We start from the raw sequence: 19,398 nt of genomic DNA, 5'->3' as shown, positions 1-19,398 counted from the left end.
GGGGGGGGGGGGGGGGGGGGGGGGGGGGGGGGGGGGGGGGGGGGGGGGGGGGGGGTCAAATATGCCACAGATCACCAGACAACATACCCAAGAGTATATATTAACATAGAGCAGAGACATTAAACTGAAACTGACTGTAACCCTGCCACAAAAATACAGCAGCAGGCAAGACTCCAATATGTGCCATTATAAGAATCGGTCGGTTGATCAGTTAGTGTTAGACATATTCTGATTATGTGGAGAAAGATTGATACTTACATTATCAGCCTTATTATTCGCCATTGTCGTACTCGTACTCTTAGCTTTAATAAGTTGTCCAAGCTCAACAGGCCCCTCTGCAGTAAGCCTTCCCATCTTCTTCTGCAGATCAGCCAGAGGATCAGCTGTCAGTTTTCCCTTTGGACTCTTCTTTGCATCAGCATGCTTGAGTTCCAGCCTATATAATGCGAATGAATCATAATCTGTGATATCGTATTCGTACAAATGCCATTCAAGAGAGCTTGATGGCTGTGGATCCATGTAATAAGACTTCTTCTGACCACCGAACTCCTTCATCACCTGCTTCCTTGATTCATGCCAACCACGCCCATTATAATCTGGCAATGACCTTTGCTTTCGATTGCCACTCTCAAAGGCCCGTCTAGGCTTGTCGAAGTAGAGCCATTCCCTGATTGTCTCCCCCTCAAGAAACGAAATATCAAAAAGCTCTGCAAGAATGTAAAGAACCACTATAAACACACACCAATTGATCCAACTCACTTGGACCGAATAAAGATATCATACAAATGCAATGGGTAATAACAAGAAATAAAACAACAAATGAAATAGAACCAGGAAAACAGAAAAACAGAAAAAGTTACAAAGCAACATAAAAGCTTTACCAGGAGCATTCCATGGGGATTTCCTTGTTGCAGCACCATCACATATAGGTATTCCAACTTCTTTGGTCCGTGTCTTTGCACGAAGAGCAGCAAACAATGGACCATCCTTTAAGCCAATGCCTCCAGGGCGCAATATTGGAGTCATTCCTGGAAGGCCTTCATTCATTGCAAGAACAGAATGACAACTACTGCAATAGTCCAGGCACCATTTGGATCCTTGAGCAGGTCTGAAACAATCCCAGAGAGCACATATCGGGCCCATAAAAGCAGACGGTGCGGGTGAGATAGTTGGGAGAATACCGGACTTTGTGTCCTGACTAAAGTCTCCCGCATCATATGGCCCAACAAGAACCCCATAGTCGAATTCTTGATGTGAATTCAATGCATGGCAATCCAAAGTAGACACATCATCCTTACTGACTATCGTGTTCTGCTCAAAGTTTTTATCTACTTCGAAACTTTGACAATTAGGCTGAGTAGCCATGTCAGATTTGTAAAATGAATAATTCTGTAGAACTGGAGAAGAGACTTGGCACTCTTCAAATCCTAGAAAACTATACTGTTGGAGCTCCGGAAAACCAAAACTATCCTGGGGCAGCATTAGTTCAGCTAGTTAGCATCTATTAGAATACAAAATATATTATGCATTATAGGGATGGCAGAAAACCAAATGCTCAGACTCAATTGACAGACATATATGTACTAATAAATTAGTAATAAGTGCAAACTTTTCAGAAATATACGTCAAAATTTCCTCCTTTTTATCATTTTAGAACCATAAACCTTAAGATTGAATCAATTAATAACAGGCCGTAGTCACATTTCTTTACAAAGCAAAGGCACAAACAACAAAATTATTAAACTACACCATAATGACTGAAAAGGAGAGAAAACAAATCAGGTTGCATTGATAAGCCTCAAATCTCACAACGAATATTGTTGAACAGATACTTCTATCAAAAATTAAAAAGTGAAAAACAACTAAGCCAATAAAAAGGCCAAATCTTGAAAAACTTGGGTTTATAGACATGGATCCCACAAGCATGTAGAGTATTAAAAGTTGAAACAATTTAAGAAATATATTCGATGTATTACTTTGAAGTGGAACAACATTTTAGAGTAGAGAGCATCATAAGCTGGATTAGATTGGTTGCAGCAGAGAATTTATCCAGAAAATACATGATTCAGCCACTGAAACATGAAGTTCATCGGAAAAGAAAATGAAAAAAAGGCCTACCTGAACAAAATTTGACGGTTTGCTGGCAAGAACGCAATGTAGTTCAGGCTCAGTCTTTGGTTCAGCCATTGTACTAGTTGCATCATCTTGCTCATCACAATGCTCAAGAAGACGGGCTAGTTCTTGCGAGAACGATCCAAGACTACCCTCCTAATTGAATGTATAGAAGCATTTAAATTACAAAAGTAATGGAAACTTTGAGTACTCAGTCTAATTGATGAACTTACAACAAATGAAGAGGAAGGTGAGGGTTCATTAAGCTCAGCATTCCACTCCCTAAGCATTTGATGGACTTGCTCCTCCAAGACAGCAATATCAGTAGTACGACTCTCCTTTCGTGCATTTTGAAGATTAGTGAATATCCCTTGAAGATCATTAACACGGTTCTTTGCTTTTTCCTTCAAAAGCTGATGAGACGTAGAATGACATTTACTCTTCAAACCCTTCGGCATCGATTCCGCTCTTTTCCACCACCAAGATTATCTTAGCAGCAACTGAAGAAAAAGAAATCATAAAAGAAAGTCCGTTCAGATTGCCAAACAGAATGTACCCAGAAAAAGAAAAAATCATTTGAGCCTCCGAAACGAATTCATTTTTAAGGTCGCCGTTGCATGTTCTTCCACTCCCTCTCACTCGCAGTTCAGAAAATGTGTGATTGAATTAGAAACAAGTAAATTATAATCAATGTACGAACCATAAAATGATCACAATGTCTCCCGAAGCTAATTTCTCCTTACCTAGGTCTCTATTTAAATTTTCCGACTAAAATCATGAACATATTTTTCTACAATTTTCTAATTCGTCACGATCTCTCTGAGCCATCGAATAACTATCAAACATTCAACCTCAAAATCCAGTAAGCGGACGAACAAATCAGCCCCAATTTAAGTATCAAAAATCGAAAAAAAAAAAAAAAAAACACAGCAATAGATACAGAATTATTACCCGCCAAGCAGATATTTGGGGTCGAAAATCAGGGTAAAGCTTCGAGGAGGAAGATTACCGGATTAGTCTTTCATTACAGAAGCAATCAATCTCTCTTCGCTCCTTAGTTCAGATCTTTTAGGTCAGACCAATTCTCTGAAATTCCAGGTTGACAAAATTGAGGACTCACAATTTACTTCCATTTCTAAGCCTTTTTTTTTTTTTTTATTCCAAACTATTTTCCAAAGCATCTCGTTTCTTCATAGCTACACCGATTCGGTTGGGTTTTTTTTCACTAATCTGATAATTTTATATTTTTTTAATTATTTAAAAACTCGTCAAATATTTACGGATAATAACATTAATATCTGTTATACGTTGGTATTTCTAATCCTTTTTAAAGATATAATACGATTGGATTGAGTTGAATTATAATTATTTTCTTTTTGGTTGGTCAAGTACAATAAAAAAAATATGTAAGTCCATAAATAATTTTTTATTTTTTTAAAATTCAAATCAACTCAAATAAAATAAATAAATAAATATATATAACTCATGATTTAACTTGGATAAAACTAAATTCATCGTATTAATTGGAGGCAATAGTTCAAGGAATTATTAATTAATTATTTACTTTTAGGTGTAGGAATTAAAAAAACAAATTTGAGAAATGAATTAATGTTCACTTAATTTTTTTTATTGTTCAACTCAGATTCTCTTTAAAATGCAAATGACTAAAATACCCTCCACAGGCACCATTGATCTTTTGAATAATCCACATGAAAAACCTCATACATATGCATATCTCAAGTTACAAAGAATTATTATAACCGAGGGGTAGATAATTTTTTTAAGTAAAGAATCAATCTAATATAAAATTTTAAAACGAATTACGTTCGCTATTACAATATGAGATATCACATTGTTCGAAGAATCCTAGTTGTTGTAGGAGTAAAGGATCGTCAACAAGTGCGTTCTAGTGCGTTGTAGATTTTTATCCACGACTTGTATCATTTGATTTGATGATGTCATGTGAATCATTAGAAACATGTGAACTGTATGGCTAACCCAATAACGAAAGTTTCGTAATAGAATTAGGTAAGCTATCATGAGACAAACAAAAAAACTGCTCTCTAAGGAGATTCGATTTGTAACTATTATATATCCAAGGTTCAATACACGAGTAAAGAAAACTTGTTTATAAACTCGTGATTTAAATCACTAGTTTAATCAAGACTACTTGAATAACTCTAGTATACAAATCTAAACGCAAAGGAACAAGCTCATAACTTAACTTTAGCATACTAATTATGTTATTTGTATAATAGAAACTATCATGTTACATGCAATTGAATCAGCATCCAAAAAGAATATACCAACTAGTTGGCAGTATTCGAGGACCAATAAAGATATCTTATTTGTGAGACATAACGAAAGAAAACGAAGGATACCAACTAGTTGGCAGAAACTTGAAACTAATAAACATATCTAACTTGTTATTTTCAAGAAGCTAGTCTTACCTATAATTAATATTTTGGTTTCAAGTATTAATATTTATAATTCAAACTCGGGAATTATGATTTTAAAAAGGAAGTTGGGAGGATAGTAACTATTTTAGCTAAAATGGTCCAATTGTGCTATAAATTTCTCATGGAAAGCTTTGGGACAAAATTATATATTTAAATACAGCTTTGTGGAGGTTGCTTGATCTCAGATCTGAGCTTTACCACACATCATTAACAAAATCTAGATGGAAGAGAAGGTGGATGAGCTGCTTCAATCCCAAGCTCATGTTTGGAACCATGCTTTGAAATTTTTCGACTCCATGTCTCTTAGATGTGCTGTTGAATTGGGCATACCGGATGTTATCCATACCCACGCCCAACCCATGAGCATTCAACCTTCAAAGGCTCAACACCTTGGCCGCCTCATGCGCCTCCTCGTCCATTCTGGCTTCTTTGATGCCAACGAGCAAGAGGACGTGAAATACAGCCTCACGCCGTCCTCTCGCCGTCTCCTCCGCCACACCCACACACACACTCGCACCACTTTCCAAATCATACCCTTCTTGTTTCTTAGTTTGGATAAAGCTACAATTGCTTCTATGGGAGCTTTGAGCGGTTGGCTTTGTAGCTCAGATCAAGACCATAACTCCAGTTCCTTTGAAATGGCAAACGGGAAGCCCATGTGGGACTACTCTGCTCAGGAACCAAGTTTTGGCAATTTGTTTCATCAGGCAATGGTTTGCGATTCTGAATTTATTGGTAAAATTGTGACGGAGAAGTGTAGCAGAGTGTTTGAAGGGTTGAAGTCATTGGTTGATGTTGGTGGTGGCACAGGCGTTATGGCCAACGCTATTGCAGAGGCCTTCCCGCACATCACTTGCTCTGTATTTGATCTCCCACAAGTGGTTTCCAACCAGCAACCAACTGCAAAAAACTTGAGCTTTATTGGAGGAGACATGCTTGAATCAAAAATCCCTCCCGCAAATGCTGTTATGCTCAAGGTAATGTTCTTAGATTAAGAAATTAGATATGTTTTTAACACTAAATTATTAATGGGTTTTTGATAAACAGTGGATATTACACAATTGGGATGATGAACAAAGCATTAAGATATTGAAGAAGTGTAAAGATGCAATTCCAAGCAGAGCAGAAGGTGGAAAATTGATCATCATAGACATGGTGTTGGACAACGAAGTAGAAGACAGGGAGTCCACTGAAACTCAACTGTTCTTTGATGTTTTGATGATGGCCAATCTAAACGGCAAGGAGAGAAACGAGAGAGAATGGAAGAATCTGTTTATGGAAGCAGGTTTCAGTGATTACACCATAGTTTCTAAGTTGGGTTTAAGGTAACTTCTTGAGCTGTACCCTTAACTCAAAAGTGTTGTTATTTGCTGCTTAATTATGCTTCTTCTTGTTGTGGGTTCGTAGAACTTGTGGTGTTGGTTTCAGGAAACCAGAAACAAACCATAATAAAGTTGTTATATTATTAATAGCTATTACTTATATACTCTTTTCGCATTCTTATCTTACTAGCTATCTATGACTTTGTCTCGGGTTCTAGAGAGTGTGGACTAAGCTGCAACTCTCTTTTCTACAACTCAGGTGGCTTTTCTATCTTATGCACTGGATGATTAGTGTCTTGGAATGAGGCGCGACCTCACGAGTAAAACTGAAGGAACAATATGGCTGGATCTAAATTAGTATCGTTCTTTGAACATCATCCGTGGGGGTTAGCTGACAACCATCCCACGAGACCATACTACCACTAAAATCGAGGGGTTGTGATCTCTTGTGTGCTGGTCAGCTACTAGATCATCCTACGTGATCCCACGCTCCCCCACTCAGGGATGGGTTTCTACAGCTTAGGGGTCCTATTCAGAAGACCACTTAGTTATCACCACTAGGTCAGGGCACAAATCATACTGCCTTGTCCGACTCTACCTGGCTCAATGATCTCAGTATCGGAGTACTGTCTCGACAGTACGATATCGGAGCAGAAAGCGAAGTGGAGGTTCTTGTAACACTATCCACACTACTCATGTCCGGCTAGCTACCTCGGTTGTCTATAGTTACCGTAGTGTCTTACTAGGTCTTTCTAGGGCGGATCCTGTGTCTTAGACTTGGATTCATTCATCTATAGAATTCTCATGCAAGGTCTCTCAAACCCGTCGTGGTCTTGAATATGGTTTGGCTCCGCTATTCATCCCTTCGTGGGCCTGAATGCATAGTATTCTAGAGGTATCTCATTCTAGGTCTTTGTTTAGTCTACTTAGTCTCAAGTGCCCTAGTCTAGGCTCGTCGTTTCTTCCTATGCTCAACAAGAAAGACAACACAAGCAATCATGCACTTAAGTTAACATGCAACAACTCATGCAATATTAACAAATAAGCTCGATGAGAACATAACGTCCATCTTTACCCAGAGCGCAGATTTTGCAAACTTCCATTCTTCCTGTATCATGCATACAATATCTCAATCTCATTCTAAAGCAAATTCATAGTCAATCGATTCTAGTTACCATTGTTTTTCTTATCTAGTTCTTTTCTATAGCTTATATTTTAATATGTTAGGTCCAGCTAACTAGGATTTATTAGTTTGACAACATGCATACTTATTCCAAGCGGTTCCGACAAGTACCACTCTTAGAATCTAAAAGTTTTGTCGTTGAAGAGAGATTAGAACGGTGTATGAGAGTTCGCTTATTTAAGCAATACTCGCCTAATTTGATAACCATTCCTCTTTAAGAATGAACCAAATTTTAATAACATTTAGGGTAGAAAGGTACTTTCTTTTCTTGGGAAGGCCCTAGTCATTTATGATTGTGGAAGGGAGAGATCAGGGCAGTGGATAGGAGTTTAAATATGAAATCACATCGGATGACGATGGAATCTGCAAGTTGTGAGGAAATTAATATCATAAATACAGCTTCCGGAGGTTGCCTGATTTCAGATCTGATCCCTAACAAAATCTAGATGGAAGAGAAGGTGGATGAGCTGCTTCAATCCCAAGCTCATGTTTGGAACCATGCTTTGAAACTTACGAACTCCATGGCTCTTAAATGTGCTGTTGAATTGGGCATACCGGATGTTATCCATACCCACGCCCAACCCATGAGCCTCTCGGATTTAGTGGCGGCGCTCCATATTCAACCTTCAAAGGCTCAATACCTTGGCCGCCTCATGCGCCCCCTCGTTCATTCTGGCTTCTTTGATGCGGACGAGCAAGAAGACGTGAGATACAGCCTCACGCCATCCTCTCGCCTTCTCCTCCGCCACACACACACCTACACCACTTTCCAAATGATACCCTTCTTGTGTATTGCTTTGGATAAAGCTACAATTGCTTCTTTGGGAGCTTTGAGCAGTTGGCTCTGTAGCTCAGACCAAGGCCATAACTCCAATTCCTTTGAAATGGCAAACGGGAAGTCCATATGGGAGTATGCTGCTCAGGAACCAAATTTTGGCAATTTGTTTCAACAGATAATGGTTTGTGATTCTGAATTGATTGGTAAAATAGTGATTGAGAAGTGTAGCGGTGTGTTTGAAGGGTTGAAGTCATTGGTTGATGTTGGTGGTGGCACAGGCGTTATGGCCAACGCTATTGCAGAGGCCTTCCCGCACATCACTTGCTCTGTATTTGATCTCCCACAAGTGGTTTCCAACCTACAACCAAATGTAAGAAACTTGAGCTTTATTGGAGGAGACATGCTTGAATCAAAAATCCCTCCCGCAAATGCTGTTATGCTCAAGGTAATGTTCTTATATTAACAAATTAGATACGTTTTTAACACTAAATTATTAATGGATTTTGATAATCAGTGGGTGTTACACAATTGGGATGATGAACAAAGCATTAAGATATTGAAGAAGTGTAAAGATGCAATTCCAAGCAGAGGCGAAGGGGGAAAGTTGATCATCATAGACATGGTGTTGGACAACGAAGTAGAAGACAGGGAGTCCACTGAAACTCAACTGTTCTTCGATGTATTGATGATGGTCAATCTAAACGGCAAGGAGAGAAATGAGAAAGAATGGAAGTATCTGTTTATGGAAGCAGGTTTCAGTGATTACACCATAATTTGTAAACTGGGTTTAAGGTCCCTTATTGAAGTGTACCCTTAATTGAAAGTGCCTTTGCTGCTTAAGTTTGGTTATGGGTGAAACTTACGGTGTGCGTGTGGTGAAACAATGTATAATAAAGTTTGTATATTATGTGGGTTGGAAAAGTGTTGTAAAATGGCCCAATTTTTGTTGGGCTGTGTATTGAGGATGGCTTAAGAGATGCATTTTGTGTCGTCGCTTGCCCAATCTCCCCGCTCCAACCAAAGGCTAGCTCCATGCATGCCCAGTGTCACGGTTATGCTTGTCTAAGGCGTGTTGTCCATGATCGCATGTCCATGACAAGTCCAACCCTTTATGTCTTTTCATATTCTGGTGTTTTACTTTTGTATTTGCAGGAGGTATGACGTTTCAGAAATATTATGTCTAGGCCTGTTAGACATGAAATGCCTCGTAATGTAATTTAGGGAGATACGACTAGTTGTCAACCTCTCCCTGCCCAAGGTTATATATTGTGAGCCGTTGTTATTTCTCTCTTGCTTGCTTATATAACGTCTGTTTCAAAAATCTCTCATTCAAAAATCTCTCTCTGCCCTTGCTTTTTAAAACCTTCTCTTAAAACTGAGGCCAGAGGCTCGAGCATACATCGCTTGGCCGTAGGCGACGCAAGAACGAATTGGCTTAGCTCACTTGTCGTTGGAAAGTGAGTGCCGCACAATCGCAAGTCCACTGCTATTAAAAGTGCGATTGTGGCACCCAGCCCACATGACCACTACCTTTAAAACTCTGGCCTTTTTAATCCCAAGGCATTGTTGTCTCAGCCACAGAGGAATTAAGGGATTGGATAATTACCGACCTATATTTGCAAACGGTGGGCTTGGCCTGTTATATAAGAATTTTAAGAAATACAGTTAGGTATTTTAGAAATAAATGATTAGATATTTTATGAATAAATTATCTAGTCTCTCCCGTAAATACTCATTTACTCTACTAATGTAACGTCCCAGATCCACCGCTAGCAGATATTGTCCTCTTTGGGCTTTTCTTTTCGAGCTTTCCCTCAAGGCTTTAAAACGCGTCTGCTAGGGGAAGGTTTCCACGTCCTTATAAATGGTGGTTTGTTCTCCTCCCCAACCAATGTGAGACATCACAACCAATATTTTCATTCCAAAAAATTTTAAGCACAACAGAGAGAGGAGTCGAGCCTCGACTAAGGGGAGGCTATTCGAGAGCTCCATAAGTCTTAGGAAAGGCTTATAGTGTACTTTGTTCGATGGGAGGATTGTTGAAGATTATTGAGTGTGAGTCCCACCTTCGTTACTCTAGTGTAAGATCATGAGTTTATAAGTAAAGAATACTATCTCCATTCGTACGAGGCCTTTTAAGAAAGTCCAAAGTAAAGTTATGAGAGCTTACGCTCAAAGGTGGATAATATCATAAAATTGTGGAGAGTCGTAATAGTGTAAAATTGTTTGATGGTTTGCTTAGAGAAGAAAGGTTTTTTCTTTTCTTTAAATTCATCAAATATCAAACAAAACTAAAACTTTTAAAATATTAAGAATTAAATTGAAAAGTTGAAGCGAAAAGATTAGTAAATTTGATGCTTCTAATATATATATATCTTTTAATTTGAATTAATTAAAAAAAAACATAAAAATAAATAAAGTACCTATCTTGTTTCCAGAAGTGCCGGTCCGAAAAATTGGGCCAACTAGTAGATGACACGTGTAGTTCAACGGACGGTCCAGTCTTTTTTTTTTTTTTTTGGTGAAAGATGTTAATAAAATATGTATTTTTTGCAATTAAAAAAAGAAATCACCATTGGTTAAGGAAATTTCCTAAGACATTACATAATTAATTCCTTGACCTAAATGGTTTTACTTTTTCTCTATTTAAAATTATGATATTATTGAAGCTTTCATGAAAGTGCAACTAAATAAATCCACCCAATTCAACTAAATATATATATATATATATATATATATATATATATATATATATATGTATATATGATATTAATTTAAGTCATTTATTTAATTTTAAAATTAAAAAAATGCTATTTTTAATTAATTTTGTATGAATTGGCCGAGTCAAGCATCGGAATAAGACGTGTGATTAGCTCAAGGAGCATATATGAAGGGAAGGAGAAAAAAGACAAAGAAGGACACGTCATCAGAGTGGGATGACACGTCATATTGAACAAAACATGATGGGAGAGAAAGTGGGAGAAGAAAGGAAAATGAGTCAGCAGTCACTGTTCCATGAGCGGCGGATTTTTTAGAATTAAATTAGCAATTTAAATATTCATACCGTGTTGATTTTGTGCGTGTAAATTAAATTTGAATAAAATTAAAAATAAAAAATAATAATAATAATAATACACATTCGTTTTCCTCATTTCCATTAAACTAACTAATCTCCGTCTCGTGGTCCCTTCTTCAACCTCTTATTTTAAAAACCATGTTCCTCATTTGAATAATTCGAAAGTGGACGTGGACGGTGGAAGCAACGTGGCTATGACCTTTTCCCCCCTCACCCCTTAATCATACATTTCCTTGTGTCCAGGTGTCAAAATAACTTAATATTATTGGACAAATTGTATTAATCAATTCAATTAATTATAATTTAGCTAATACGAGGTTGAGTGAAATAGTAAGTAAAAGGTTAGAAATGTTTATTTTACCTACGAGTATCTCGAACCTCCAAATAGAGACGAGATTCTCTATTTACACGCAAATAGAGAATATTTTTCATGTTTAGATAAATGGAACAAGATGGTATTATATTCTCCATTCTTGTCCTATTATTTAATATAAATATATTTTCAACTAAAGAATAACTGTGGTAAGGTCAATCTTACCAAATTACTAGCTCGAATATTCCTCGATCTCAAAAAAAAAAAAAAAATTCACTGTAATGAGACACTAGTAGGCTTCTCCATCCTGACACAATATTTAGGCTTTGACACATATTTACCACTAAAAAGTGTGAATAGATCTGAAAATATTATTACAGTGAACGAGAAATAAAATTGGGATCGAAGGTTCAATCATAATTTATATTCATAATGTTTAGATAAGGTACAAAGTTATAGACTAATATTGGAATGAAAATATTAACTAATTTAAACTAGTAATTAGTTGTACTAAATTCTGACACATCCCACTCCGTGGAATAAGTTCCGCTAGGGGTTAAGGGGTTAAGAGGTCGAGAAAATGGTTAGAGGCGTGGCAAAAAATGAGGGGTGGAAGGGAATTAAGGATGTGAGAGGGTGAGCGGCGACGCAATCCAAAATCAACTTTCCACTGAAACTTGGGATTCAAGCCGGTGGCGCGTACGGTGACGGAGACGCCGATGGGGATGGCGATGTGGCCGACTTTAATAAATAAAACCAATTAAAAAATGTGAATAAATGGAGGTCGAAGAAGAGTGGGGTAGAGGGTGCCGTCATATTGACGTCCTAACTCAACACGTATACCGTTATCCTTTTGACACGGCTGACAAAATTTTGGGTGGCTGCCTCATGTTTCTCTGCCCACCGGAACTCCAATACGACCGCTCTAACCACCATCTCATCTCTCCCTTAATAGATACATTTTAAAATTGTAAGACTCATACAATAAGTAATTGACCAAAATGAACAGCACAAGAACGTTAGACCCCATATAGATTGTTGATGAAAGTGTCACACATCCGTTAATTTAGGAAATGATCATAGGTTTATAATCAAATAATATACTTTCCATTGCCATGAGACCTCTTGGAGAAGCTCAAAGCAAAGCCACGAGAGCTTATGCTTAAAGTGAACAATATCATACCATTGTGGAGAGTCGTGTTCGTCTAACAGACCCCACATGCCAATGGAGGTCTTTTGGGGAAGCCCAAAGCAAAGCCATGGGAGCTTATGCTCAAAGTAGACAATATCATACCATTGTGGAGAGTCGTGTTCGTCTAACAGACCCCACATGTCAATGAAGGTCTTTTGGGGAAGCCCAAAGCAAAGTCATGGGAGCTTATGCTCAAAGTAGACAATATCATACCATTGTGGAGAGTCATGTTCGTCTAACAAACCCCACATACCAATGGAGGCCTTTTGGGGAAGTCCAAAGCAGAGCCATGAGAGTTTATACTCAAAGTAGATAATATCATAGCATTATGGAGAGTCGTGTTCGTCTAATAAACCCCACATGAGTGGCTTGTGAGATCTGATATTGATTAGAGAAGAGGAAAAAAAAAACAATGCGACTGGAGATAGATAAGTGATAAGTTTTAAGTAAGATGCCAAAAAAGGAGAAATTGATTAAAAAAAAAAAAGTAGACGTAAAGGAGGACGTCAGACATACATATAAGCAAGGAGAGGAGAGAAAATGAGGCATAGGGAACGTCAGGGGGAGCCCACAGTCGTCAGCCACCGCGTAGCCTTCCATCCTTGCCTAACAGCCGTTGACGCTTCAACACCTCCTTCCTTAATTTCCTCTTCTTTTAAATATCCCACCACTTTCCAACGCCATATATCCAACACAAACCAAACAAGGAAGAAAAACAAAAAGATTCCATACCAATTTCTCACCTCTCTATCTCTGGCAACCATGCACCAAGCAATTCCTTACCGGTCATGGCAATCAATTGACACAAAACAGGGCACATTATCAATGAGATCAACATGGGGGGGCGGATCAGCGTCTGCGACAGCGGAAGGTGGGGGATCGAGAAGCGATGTGATTGCGTCGGTGGCGGAGAATGCGGCGATAGTGTTTGCTAGAAGAGGGTGCTGTATGAGCCATGTGGTGAAGCGGCTTCTTCTGGGGTTGGGTGCTAATCCGGCGGTGTACGAGGTGGAGGAAGAACAAGAATCCGGCGTCCTGAAGGAATTGGAGGCCTTCGCCAAATCTCCCAACGCCGAGATACAGTTGCCGGCGGTGTTTATTGGGGGCACCCTGTTTGGGGGTTTGGATAGAGTCATGGCCACTCATATTTCTGGGGAATTGGTTCCCATTTTGAAACAAGCCGGCGCTTTGTGGCTTTGAATTTTTATTTTTATTTCCTTTTTCTTTTAATCACAGACATCTTCATTTTCCTCCCCATAATTTTTCTTTGATTCTGCCATCTCTTAACTTGTTCCAGAATGAGAGCAATCCTTTTTTTTTCTAAATTAATTAAAAAAAAAATCCCAAAATTTCATACTTTATCTGAAAAAAAAAATCTAAACTTTTTTAAAAAAGAAAATCAATAATACTCTTTCAAGAAAAAAAGTTTTTAATAGAAATCAGTACTATTTTGTTTAAAAAGTATGGTTATCACTTTCATGTGTTAGATGAAAGCTGACTCTCCTATGATATTGTTCACTTTGAGCATAATTTCTCTTTGGGCTTTCCCAAAACTTTGGATGGGCGATACTATGAAAGTACCACATATGCTAATCTAAGGAGGAAAGGATCATGAGTTTATAATCAAAGAATAGTATAGTATCTCCATTGGTATGAGTCCTTTTGGGAAAGCTCAAACTAAAGCCATAAGAATTAATGCTCGGGACAATATCATACCATTCTGTAGGTATTAGAGTGATGCCCTAAAAACTTAGTCATGTCAATAGAATCCTCAAATGTCGAACAAATGTATTGTGAGCCTCGAGCGCATAGTCAACAAAATTTAAATGTAATACAATTACGTTTATATATTAACCAAAAGAATACTTTTAAACGTTTTAAGAAAAATTAAAGATACTTTCCAAGTTTTAAAAATAATTTAAAGATGTTTTGAAGTTTTTTAAAAAAAACTTAAAAAGAGTATTAATGGATTTTTTAAAAGGTCAAAAATGTTTTTTAAAACACTTTCCAAAGCTGAATTTTTTTAAAACAAAATATAATTTTTTTAAAAGGGTACGTTTAAAAATTAAATCATTTTAAAGAGAACATTTTAATTAATTAATTAATTTTTACTCATGAAAATATCTTTAAAAATATCTTTTTTTTTTTTTAAGTCAATGCTTGTGCATATTAAAAGTTAATCCATTTTGAAAATTTGGAAAGTTGTTTAAAGTAACAAATTTGAAATAATCATATTCATTGTATTGTATTAAAAGAAAATATGAAATTATTATTATTTTTTAATGGCTACCAAATAATATTTTCATATTTTATCCATAGATGGGAAGCGGTGAAGAAAAAGCTTGGTAAAGTGCATTCAAATTTGTGGGGGGAAATCATTGAAAATAATTATGAAAAAGTTGGATTGGTAAAAACTTAGTCCATTTTTTATTTTTTAATTACGAGCATAATTCGATGTTTGATCTTGATTGATCAATGATTGATTTAAAAGAATGGTTGATTTAAAAGAATGTTAACGTAGCCGTTAGCATTCTAATTGTTCTTTAATGACGATATCTACTTTTTCTTTTTGTTCTTTTTTTTCAGTAAACGTTGTCGTTGTCCCCGCTTGTTGTCGTTAGCTAATGCCAACCCAATCGTTGTCAAAACCAACATCCCATGTGGTGAGATCCCACATCGGTTGTGAAGATCTATCCCTAACAAATGTATTTTAAAATTCAAAGAGAACAATATATACTAGTAATATACTTAGACGGTTACATATATTGTCAATTGGGCATTCAACCATGCTTAAATCTAATCTTTCATTCGTTCATCTAATAACAAACAACGAACTTGTTATTTCATATATTCGTTCCACCATATATTGAGTGTCTATTTTGTACAATCGAAAAGGTGAAGTTCATGTGGTGGATGGAAAAGGCGAGCATTTGTTCCTCACATGGCATGATGGTGGGTGTTGGATGGCGACCATGGAAGTTGTGTATTCCAAATATGAACAGACAAAGAGGGAGAGAGGGAAAAGGAAAAGGAGAACGGAGTAATTATTTAATTCTAAAAAATATAATATTTTAATGAGTTAAACTATGCTCAAATTGGTAAAAAATAATTTTAATTTATTATTATTTTTTTCTCAATATAATATTTATAAATTGCTGAGGTATTTCTATATTTTTTAAGAAGATATTTTCTATATTTTTTTTTTGTTGGTGAAATAGACTGATGGAGTATTATAATATTAAAAATTTGGATGGGTATTAATTAGGGAATTTAAATTAATTATAAGAATTAAAATATTTAAAAAAATAAAATAAATAAACAAACAAGTAAAGAGATAAGGTTTGGCTAAAGTGATAATTTTTCTCAAGTTGAAGGGTAAATTTGTCATTGGCTATCCTATTTATTTATTTTATTCAAAATTTATTTATTTTGTAGTAAATAGAAGCTACAAAGAGGTTATTTATGTAAATATGCTGTGCCCTCTATTTTAATTGGGAATAAAAGCCCAAACAATTAGGTGGGCCCAATAATATCCATAATAGACTTGGGCTTCAGAGAAGCCCAACAGAATGACAATAAGGATTTTGACACGTTCACGACCAGCCTCGAAGAAAATACAAGTCTCATATTCATTTTTCGTCTGGGCTTGTGGCTTCGTCGGTCTTTGCCAACCAAATATTGCTCGTGCGAAATCTAAACTTGTTCAGCTACACAAATCGGTTGCATATGCATGTTCAATCATATGTGACACAATCGGCTTGACTTTGCCTTTACTTGGGGTTAAGGTCTCTCATGTACAACATCGAATCCAACGTCATCTAGGTTCTCAATTAATATGATCCTCATGTCTTGATGTCATTTCAAGTCATAGGGTGTTGTCGACCATTGCAATTCACTCGGTTAAACCAATAATGGGGGAAGTGGGGTTGGAGATGTGGGTGGGTGTGGGCTAGTTGGATTATGGACAAAAACATTATCGTACTTTTATTTATGGGACGGATTTTATTCCTTTTATTGTCTGTTTGGTCGTTGGATTGGAGCAGCTGAGGGCTTTACAGATGGGCACGTGTAATGCAGCAATCAACATGTTTCACTCACACTTGGTAACAAAGTTATGGAACCAAATTATAAAAATGGGGTTTGAATTGGAGTGATTGTTACCTTTCTTTTCTCCTTTGAGAAATAATAAAGCACCACCGTCCACCACTTTGCTTTTTCGAACACTTCATATGGTTACATTTTGAGCTTTATAATATATACTAATCAACCTCTCATAGCCAACTCTAGAGCCTTGTTATTTGTACTCATTCTCGCACTTTTGGGTGTTCATTTGATCCACCAGTTAAAGTCAGGTTGATAAAATCGAGACGTTTGGAGAAGTTTACGAGAGATGGAAAATCCTGTGAAATCCCACATCAGTTGGAGAAAGAACAAAACATTTTTTATGAAGGTGTGGAAACCTCTCTAATCTTGAGGGAAAGCCTAAAAGGATAATATCTGCTAGCAGTGGGTTTGGGCTGCTACAAACAGCATCAGAGCTAGACATCGAATGGTTTGTCAGCAAGGATAATGAACACCAAAATAGGATGGTCACCAGACAATGTGCTAGTGAGGACGCTGTGTCCCAAAAAAGTGTGGATTGTGAGATCCCATATCAATTGGAGAGGAAAACGAAACATTCATTATTATGAGACGTATTTTAAAAATCAAGACGAAAAGCCCAAAAGAAAAAATCCAAAAAACCAATATTTGCTAGCAATGAACTTGAGCACAATATCTACTCGTTTTGTTACAAACCCAGGAGTTATCAATCGAACGAAGGGTCCAAAAGACACGTAGTCAAGGGCAAATGAGTTCTCTTTTCTAACTAAACCCAATTGCTTCACATCCTCAAAAGTAGGTTACTTTGGTCACTAAAAAATTCAAACTTTTAGTACGACTAAAACTTGTGTAACTCCAACATTCTACCAATACACCTAACAATAATTTAAATCCGAATTCTTTTTTAAAAACCCTTATACGGCTTCGTGTCAAAAAGTCCGATTTCAAATATAGTTAAATATATGAAGTAAGCTCTCAATATATATATATACACACACACATCAATTACTTTTGTAGCAATGGAAAGTTACAAAGTTCATATTCAAGATGATTGAAGCCAATCATGCATGTGACTATGACTCATGACTGACTATGCCTTAAAAACTTGTAAGAAAACATATATATATATATATATATAGTTGGTGGGTCGAATTGGATTTGACAAAATAAGAGACAATCAAATTATGGGATAATCATTTCTTCCACATCTCCTCTCTCTCTTATATTCCTTCTCAATCTAGAGAGAGAAAGATCTAGATCACAATCCAACCAAGCTTTACAATGATTTCAAAAATGGCGGCCGATGGATCCAACCCTTCTCTTGCCAAGAAGAAAAGAAGCCTCCCCGGAACTCCAGGTTCAAAAAAAATGTTAAAAGTTACAATCTTTTAGTGTAAAACTCTTAAATTTCTTGTGACACAACAGATCCAGAAGCAGAGGTCATAGCCTTGTCGCCCAAGACCCTGATGGCAACAAAGAGGTTCGTTTGTGAAATATGTGGGAAAGGGTTTCAAAGAGACCAAAACCTACAGCTGCATAGGCGAGGACATAACCTTCCATGGAAGCTGAAGCAACGAAGCAACAAAGAGGCAAAGAAGAGAGTGTATGTCTGCCCTGAAACAAGCTGCGTGCATCACCATCCATCGAGAGCGCTAGGAGACCTCACGGGGATAAAGAAGCACTTTTGTAGGAAGCATGGAGAGAAGAAGTGGAAGTGCGAGAAATGCTCAAAGAGTTATGCGGTGCAATCGGATTGGAAAGCACATTCCAAAACTTGTGGCACTAGAGAATACAAATGTGACTGTGGTACTCTGTTTTCAAGGTGTGTAATTTTTTGAATTCCTTAAAGATTTCAACTTTAATTTGGTGAATTCTTCATAAAGTTAGGAACTTTAATGAATTTGGATGCTAATTTGGTGTCATAGGAGAGATAGCTTCATCAGTCATAGGGCGTTTTGTGATGCATTGGCTGAAGAAGCTGCAAGAGTAAGCAATGCCATGGCGCAACATTGGGTGATGTACTGTGACCCTGTTTGCCAAAACCCTGCAGTGGGGGATTATTATAGTCACCAATTACAGGAAGTGAATCAAACCCATATGGGGACTATGTCAGCCACAGCTTTGTTGCAAAAAGCTGCTGAAATTGGGGCAATTTCAAGCCCCGGCCACTCGGTGATACTCGAAGAGGGGTTTTTGTTTAATAATGGGAGTGAGTTTTGTAATTCTGGTACTACAAACCCAATTGTTGTTATTGGGAATGAGAATGAAATGTACACTGCAAAACGACGTCGTACTCAGAGTGAAGTAGAGTGTGGAGCAACAGGAGCAGCAGGACTGACAAGGGATTTTCTTGGAGTTGGTGCCCAAACTCTTTGCCACTCCTCACCAACAATCAAGGAATGGATTTAGATGCCAAATTTCATGTCTTTTTTTAATATGTAATTTGTTTTCTAGTTAGGAATAACGACTCTACGTAATAGTATGATATTGTTCACTTTGAATATAAGTTCTCATGACTTTGCTTTTAACTTTTCTGATTTATTCTGTAACGGCCCAAATCCACCGCTAGCAGATATTGTTCTCTTTGGGCAACAAGATCTGTAATGGAATTAGAGCCAGAAACTGAACGATGTGCCAGCGAGGAGGCTGTTCCCCGAAGGGGGGAGACACGAGGCGGTGTGCCAGTAAGGACGTTGGGCCCCGAAGGGGGTGGATTTGGTGGGGTCCTACATCGATTGGAGAAAGGAACGAGTGCCAACGAGGACAAGCCCTCATGGGGGTGGATTGTGATGTCTTACGTCGGTTGGGGATGAGAACGAAACACCCTTTATAATGGGTGTAGAAACCTCCCCCCTGACCGAT

The 19,398-nt window shown here is 37.4% G+C and overlaps 5 protein-coding genes across 6 annotated transcripts; 4 read left to right on the top strand and 1 right to left on the bottom strand.

The window, feature by feature from the left end:
- Positions 1-71: 71 nt before the first annotated feature.
- On the bottom strand, positions 72-3,243 carry LOC111448675 (transcription factor VOZ1-like). Of its 2 annotated transcripts, none has more exons than XM_023088358.1 (5): positions 3,064-3,243; positions 2,346-2,612; positions 2,119-2,268; positions 882-1,470; positions 72-707 (listed from the first exon to the last, which is right to left on the bottom strand). In XM_023088358.1, the coding sequence occupies exons 2-5, from the start codon at positions 2,568-2,570 to the stop codon at positions 208-210; spliced, it is 1,464 nt and encodes a 487-aa protein (XP_022944126.1). In that variant the 5' UTR covers positions 2,571-2,612; positions 3,064-3,243; the 3' UTR covers positions 72-207. The 2 variants fall into 2 exon arrangements, with proteins under 2 accessions (XP_022944126.1, XP_022944127.1); XM_023088359.1 differs by having other exon boundaries at positions 3,122-3,243.
- Positions 3,244-4,716: 1,473 nt separating this feature from the next.
- On the top strand, positions 4,717-5,973 carry LOC111448677 (probable O-methyltransferase 3). The gene is made up of 2 exons (XM_023088362.1): positions 4,717-5,548; positions 5,619-5,973. The coding sequence occupies exons 1-2, from the start codon at positions 4,793-4,795 to the stop codon at positions 5,898-5,900; spliced, it is 1,038 nt and encodes a 345-aa protein (XP_022944130.1). The 5' UTR covers positions 4,717-4,792; the 3' UTR covers positions 5,901-5,973.
- A 1,517-nt stretch (positions 5,974-7,490) lies between these two features.
- On the top strand, positions 7,491-9,124 carry LOC111448676 (probable O-methyltransferase 3). Its single transcript, XM_023088360.1, has 2 exons — positions 7,491-8,299; positions 8,369-9,124. The coding sequence occupies exons 1-2, from the start codon at positions 7,523-7,525 to the stop codon at positions 8,669-8,671; spliced, it is 1,080 nt and encodes a 359-aa protein (XP_022944128.1). The 5' UTR covers positions 7,491-7,522; the 3' UTR covers positions 8,672-9,124.
- A 3,948-nt stretch (positions 9,125-13,072) lies between these two features.
- LOC111448720 (glutaredoxin-C9-like) lies at positions 13,073-13,690 on the top strand. Its single transcript, XM_023088434.1, has one exon. The coding sequence runs from the start codon at positions 13,198-13,200 to the stop codon at positions 13,633-13,635; it is 438 nt and encodes a 145-aa protein (XP_022944202.1). The 5' UTR covers positions 13,073-13,197; the 3' UTR covers positions 13,636-13,690.
- A 4,015-nt stretch (positions 13,691-17,705) lies between these two features.
- Positions 17,706-19,024, top strand: LOC111448749 (zinc finger protein MAGPIE-like). The gene is made up of 3 exons (XM_023088474.1): positions 17,706-17,893; positions 17,962-18,358; positions 18,462-19,024. The coding sequence occupies exons 1-3, from the start codon at positions 17,818-17,820 to the stop codon at positions 18,943-18,945; spliced, it is 957 nt and encodes a 318-aa protein (XP_022944242.1). The 5' UTR covers positions 17,706-17,817; the 3' UTR covers positions 18,946-19,024.
- Positions 19,025-19,398: the final 374 nt, after the last annotated feature.

Source organism: Cucurbita moschata, unplaced genomic scaffold (assembly GCF_002738365.1).
Source record: "Cucurbita moschata cultivar Rifu unplaced genomic scaffold, Cmos_1.0 Cmo_Scf00010, whole genome shotgun sequence".
Lineage (NCBI taxonomy): Eukaryota > Viridiplantae > Streptophyta > Magnoliopsida > Cucurbitales > Cucurbitaceae > Cucurbita > Cucurbita moschata.
This window is presented reverse-complemented; position numbering and strand designations above follow the sequence as displayed.

What these genes read in the sequence shown, in the direction of transcription:
- LOC111448749 (XM_023088474.1), top strand. Translation starts at nt 17,818, where the DNA reads ATGATTTCAAAAATGGCGGCCGATGGATCCAACCCTTCTCTTGCCAAG. An exon ending in AAGCCTCCCCGGAACTCCAG is followed by an intron (nt 17,894 to 17,961) that starts GTTCAAAAAAAA and finishes GTGACACAACAG; the next exon opens with ATCCAGAAGCAGAGGTCATA. An exon ending in TGTGGTACTCTGTTTTCAAG is followed by an intron (nt 18,359 to 18,461) that starts GTGTGTAATTTT and finishes TTGGTGTCATAG; the next exon opens with GAGAGATAGCTTCATCAGTC.
- LOC111448675 (XM_023088358.1), bottom strand. Translation starts at nt 2,570, where the DNA reads ATGCCGAAGGGTTTGAAGAGTAAATGTCATTCTACGTCTCATCAGCTT. An exon ending in AACCGTCAAATTTTGTTCAG is followed by an intron (nt 1,471 to 2,118) that starts GTAGGCCTTTTT and finishes ATGCTGCCCCAG; the next exon opens with GATAGTTTTGGTTTTCCGGA. An exon ending in ATCCCCATGGAATGCTCCTG is followed by an intron (nt 708 to 881) that starts GTAAAGCTTTTA and finishes ACATTCTTGCAG; the next exon opens with AGCTTTTTGATATTTCGTTT.
- LOC111448676 (XM_023088360.1), top strand. Translation starts at nt 7,523, where the DNA reads ATGGAAGAGAAGGTGGATGAGCTGCTTCAATCCCAAGCTCATGTTTGG. An exon ending in CAAATGCTGTTATGCTCAAG is followed by an intron (nt 8,300 to 8,368) that starts GTAATGTTCTTA and finishes TTTGATAATCAG; the next exon opens with TGGGTGTTACACAATTGGGA.
- LOC111448677 (XM_023088362.1), top strand. Translation starts at nt 4,793, where the DNA reads ATGGAAGAGAAGGTGGATGAGCTGCTTCAATCCCAAGCTCATGTTTGG. An exon ending in CAAATGCTGTTATGCTCAAG is followed by an intron (nt 5,549 to 5,618) that starts GTAATGTTCTTA and finishes TTTGATAAACAG; the next exon opens with TGGATATTACACAATTGGGA.
- LOC111448720 (XM_023088434.1), top strand. Translation starts at nt 13,198, where the DNA reads ATGCACCAAGCAATTCCTTACCGGTCATGGCAATCAATTGACACAAAA.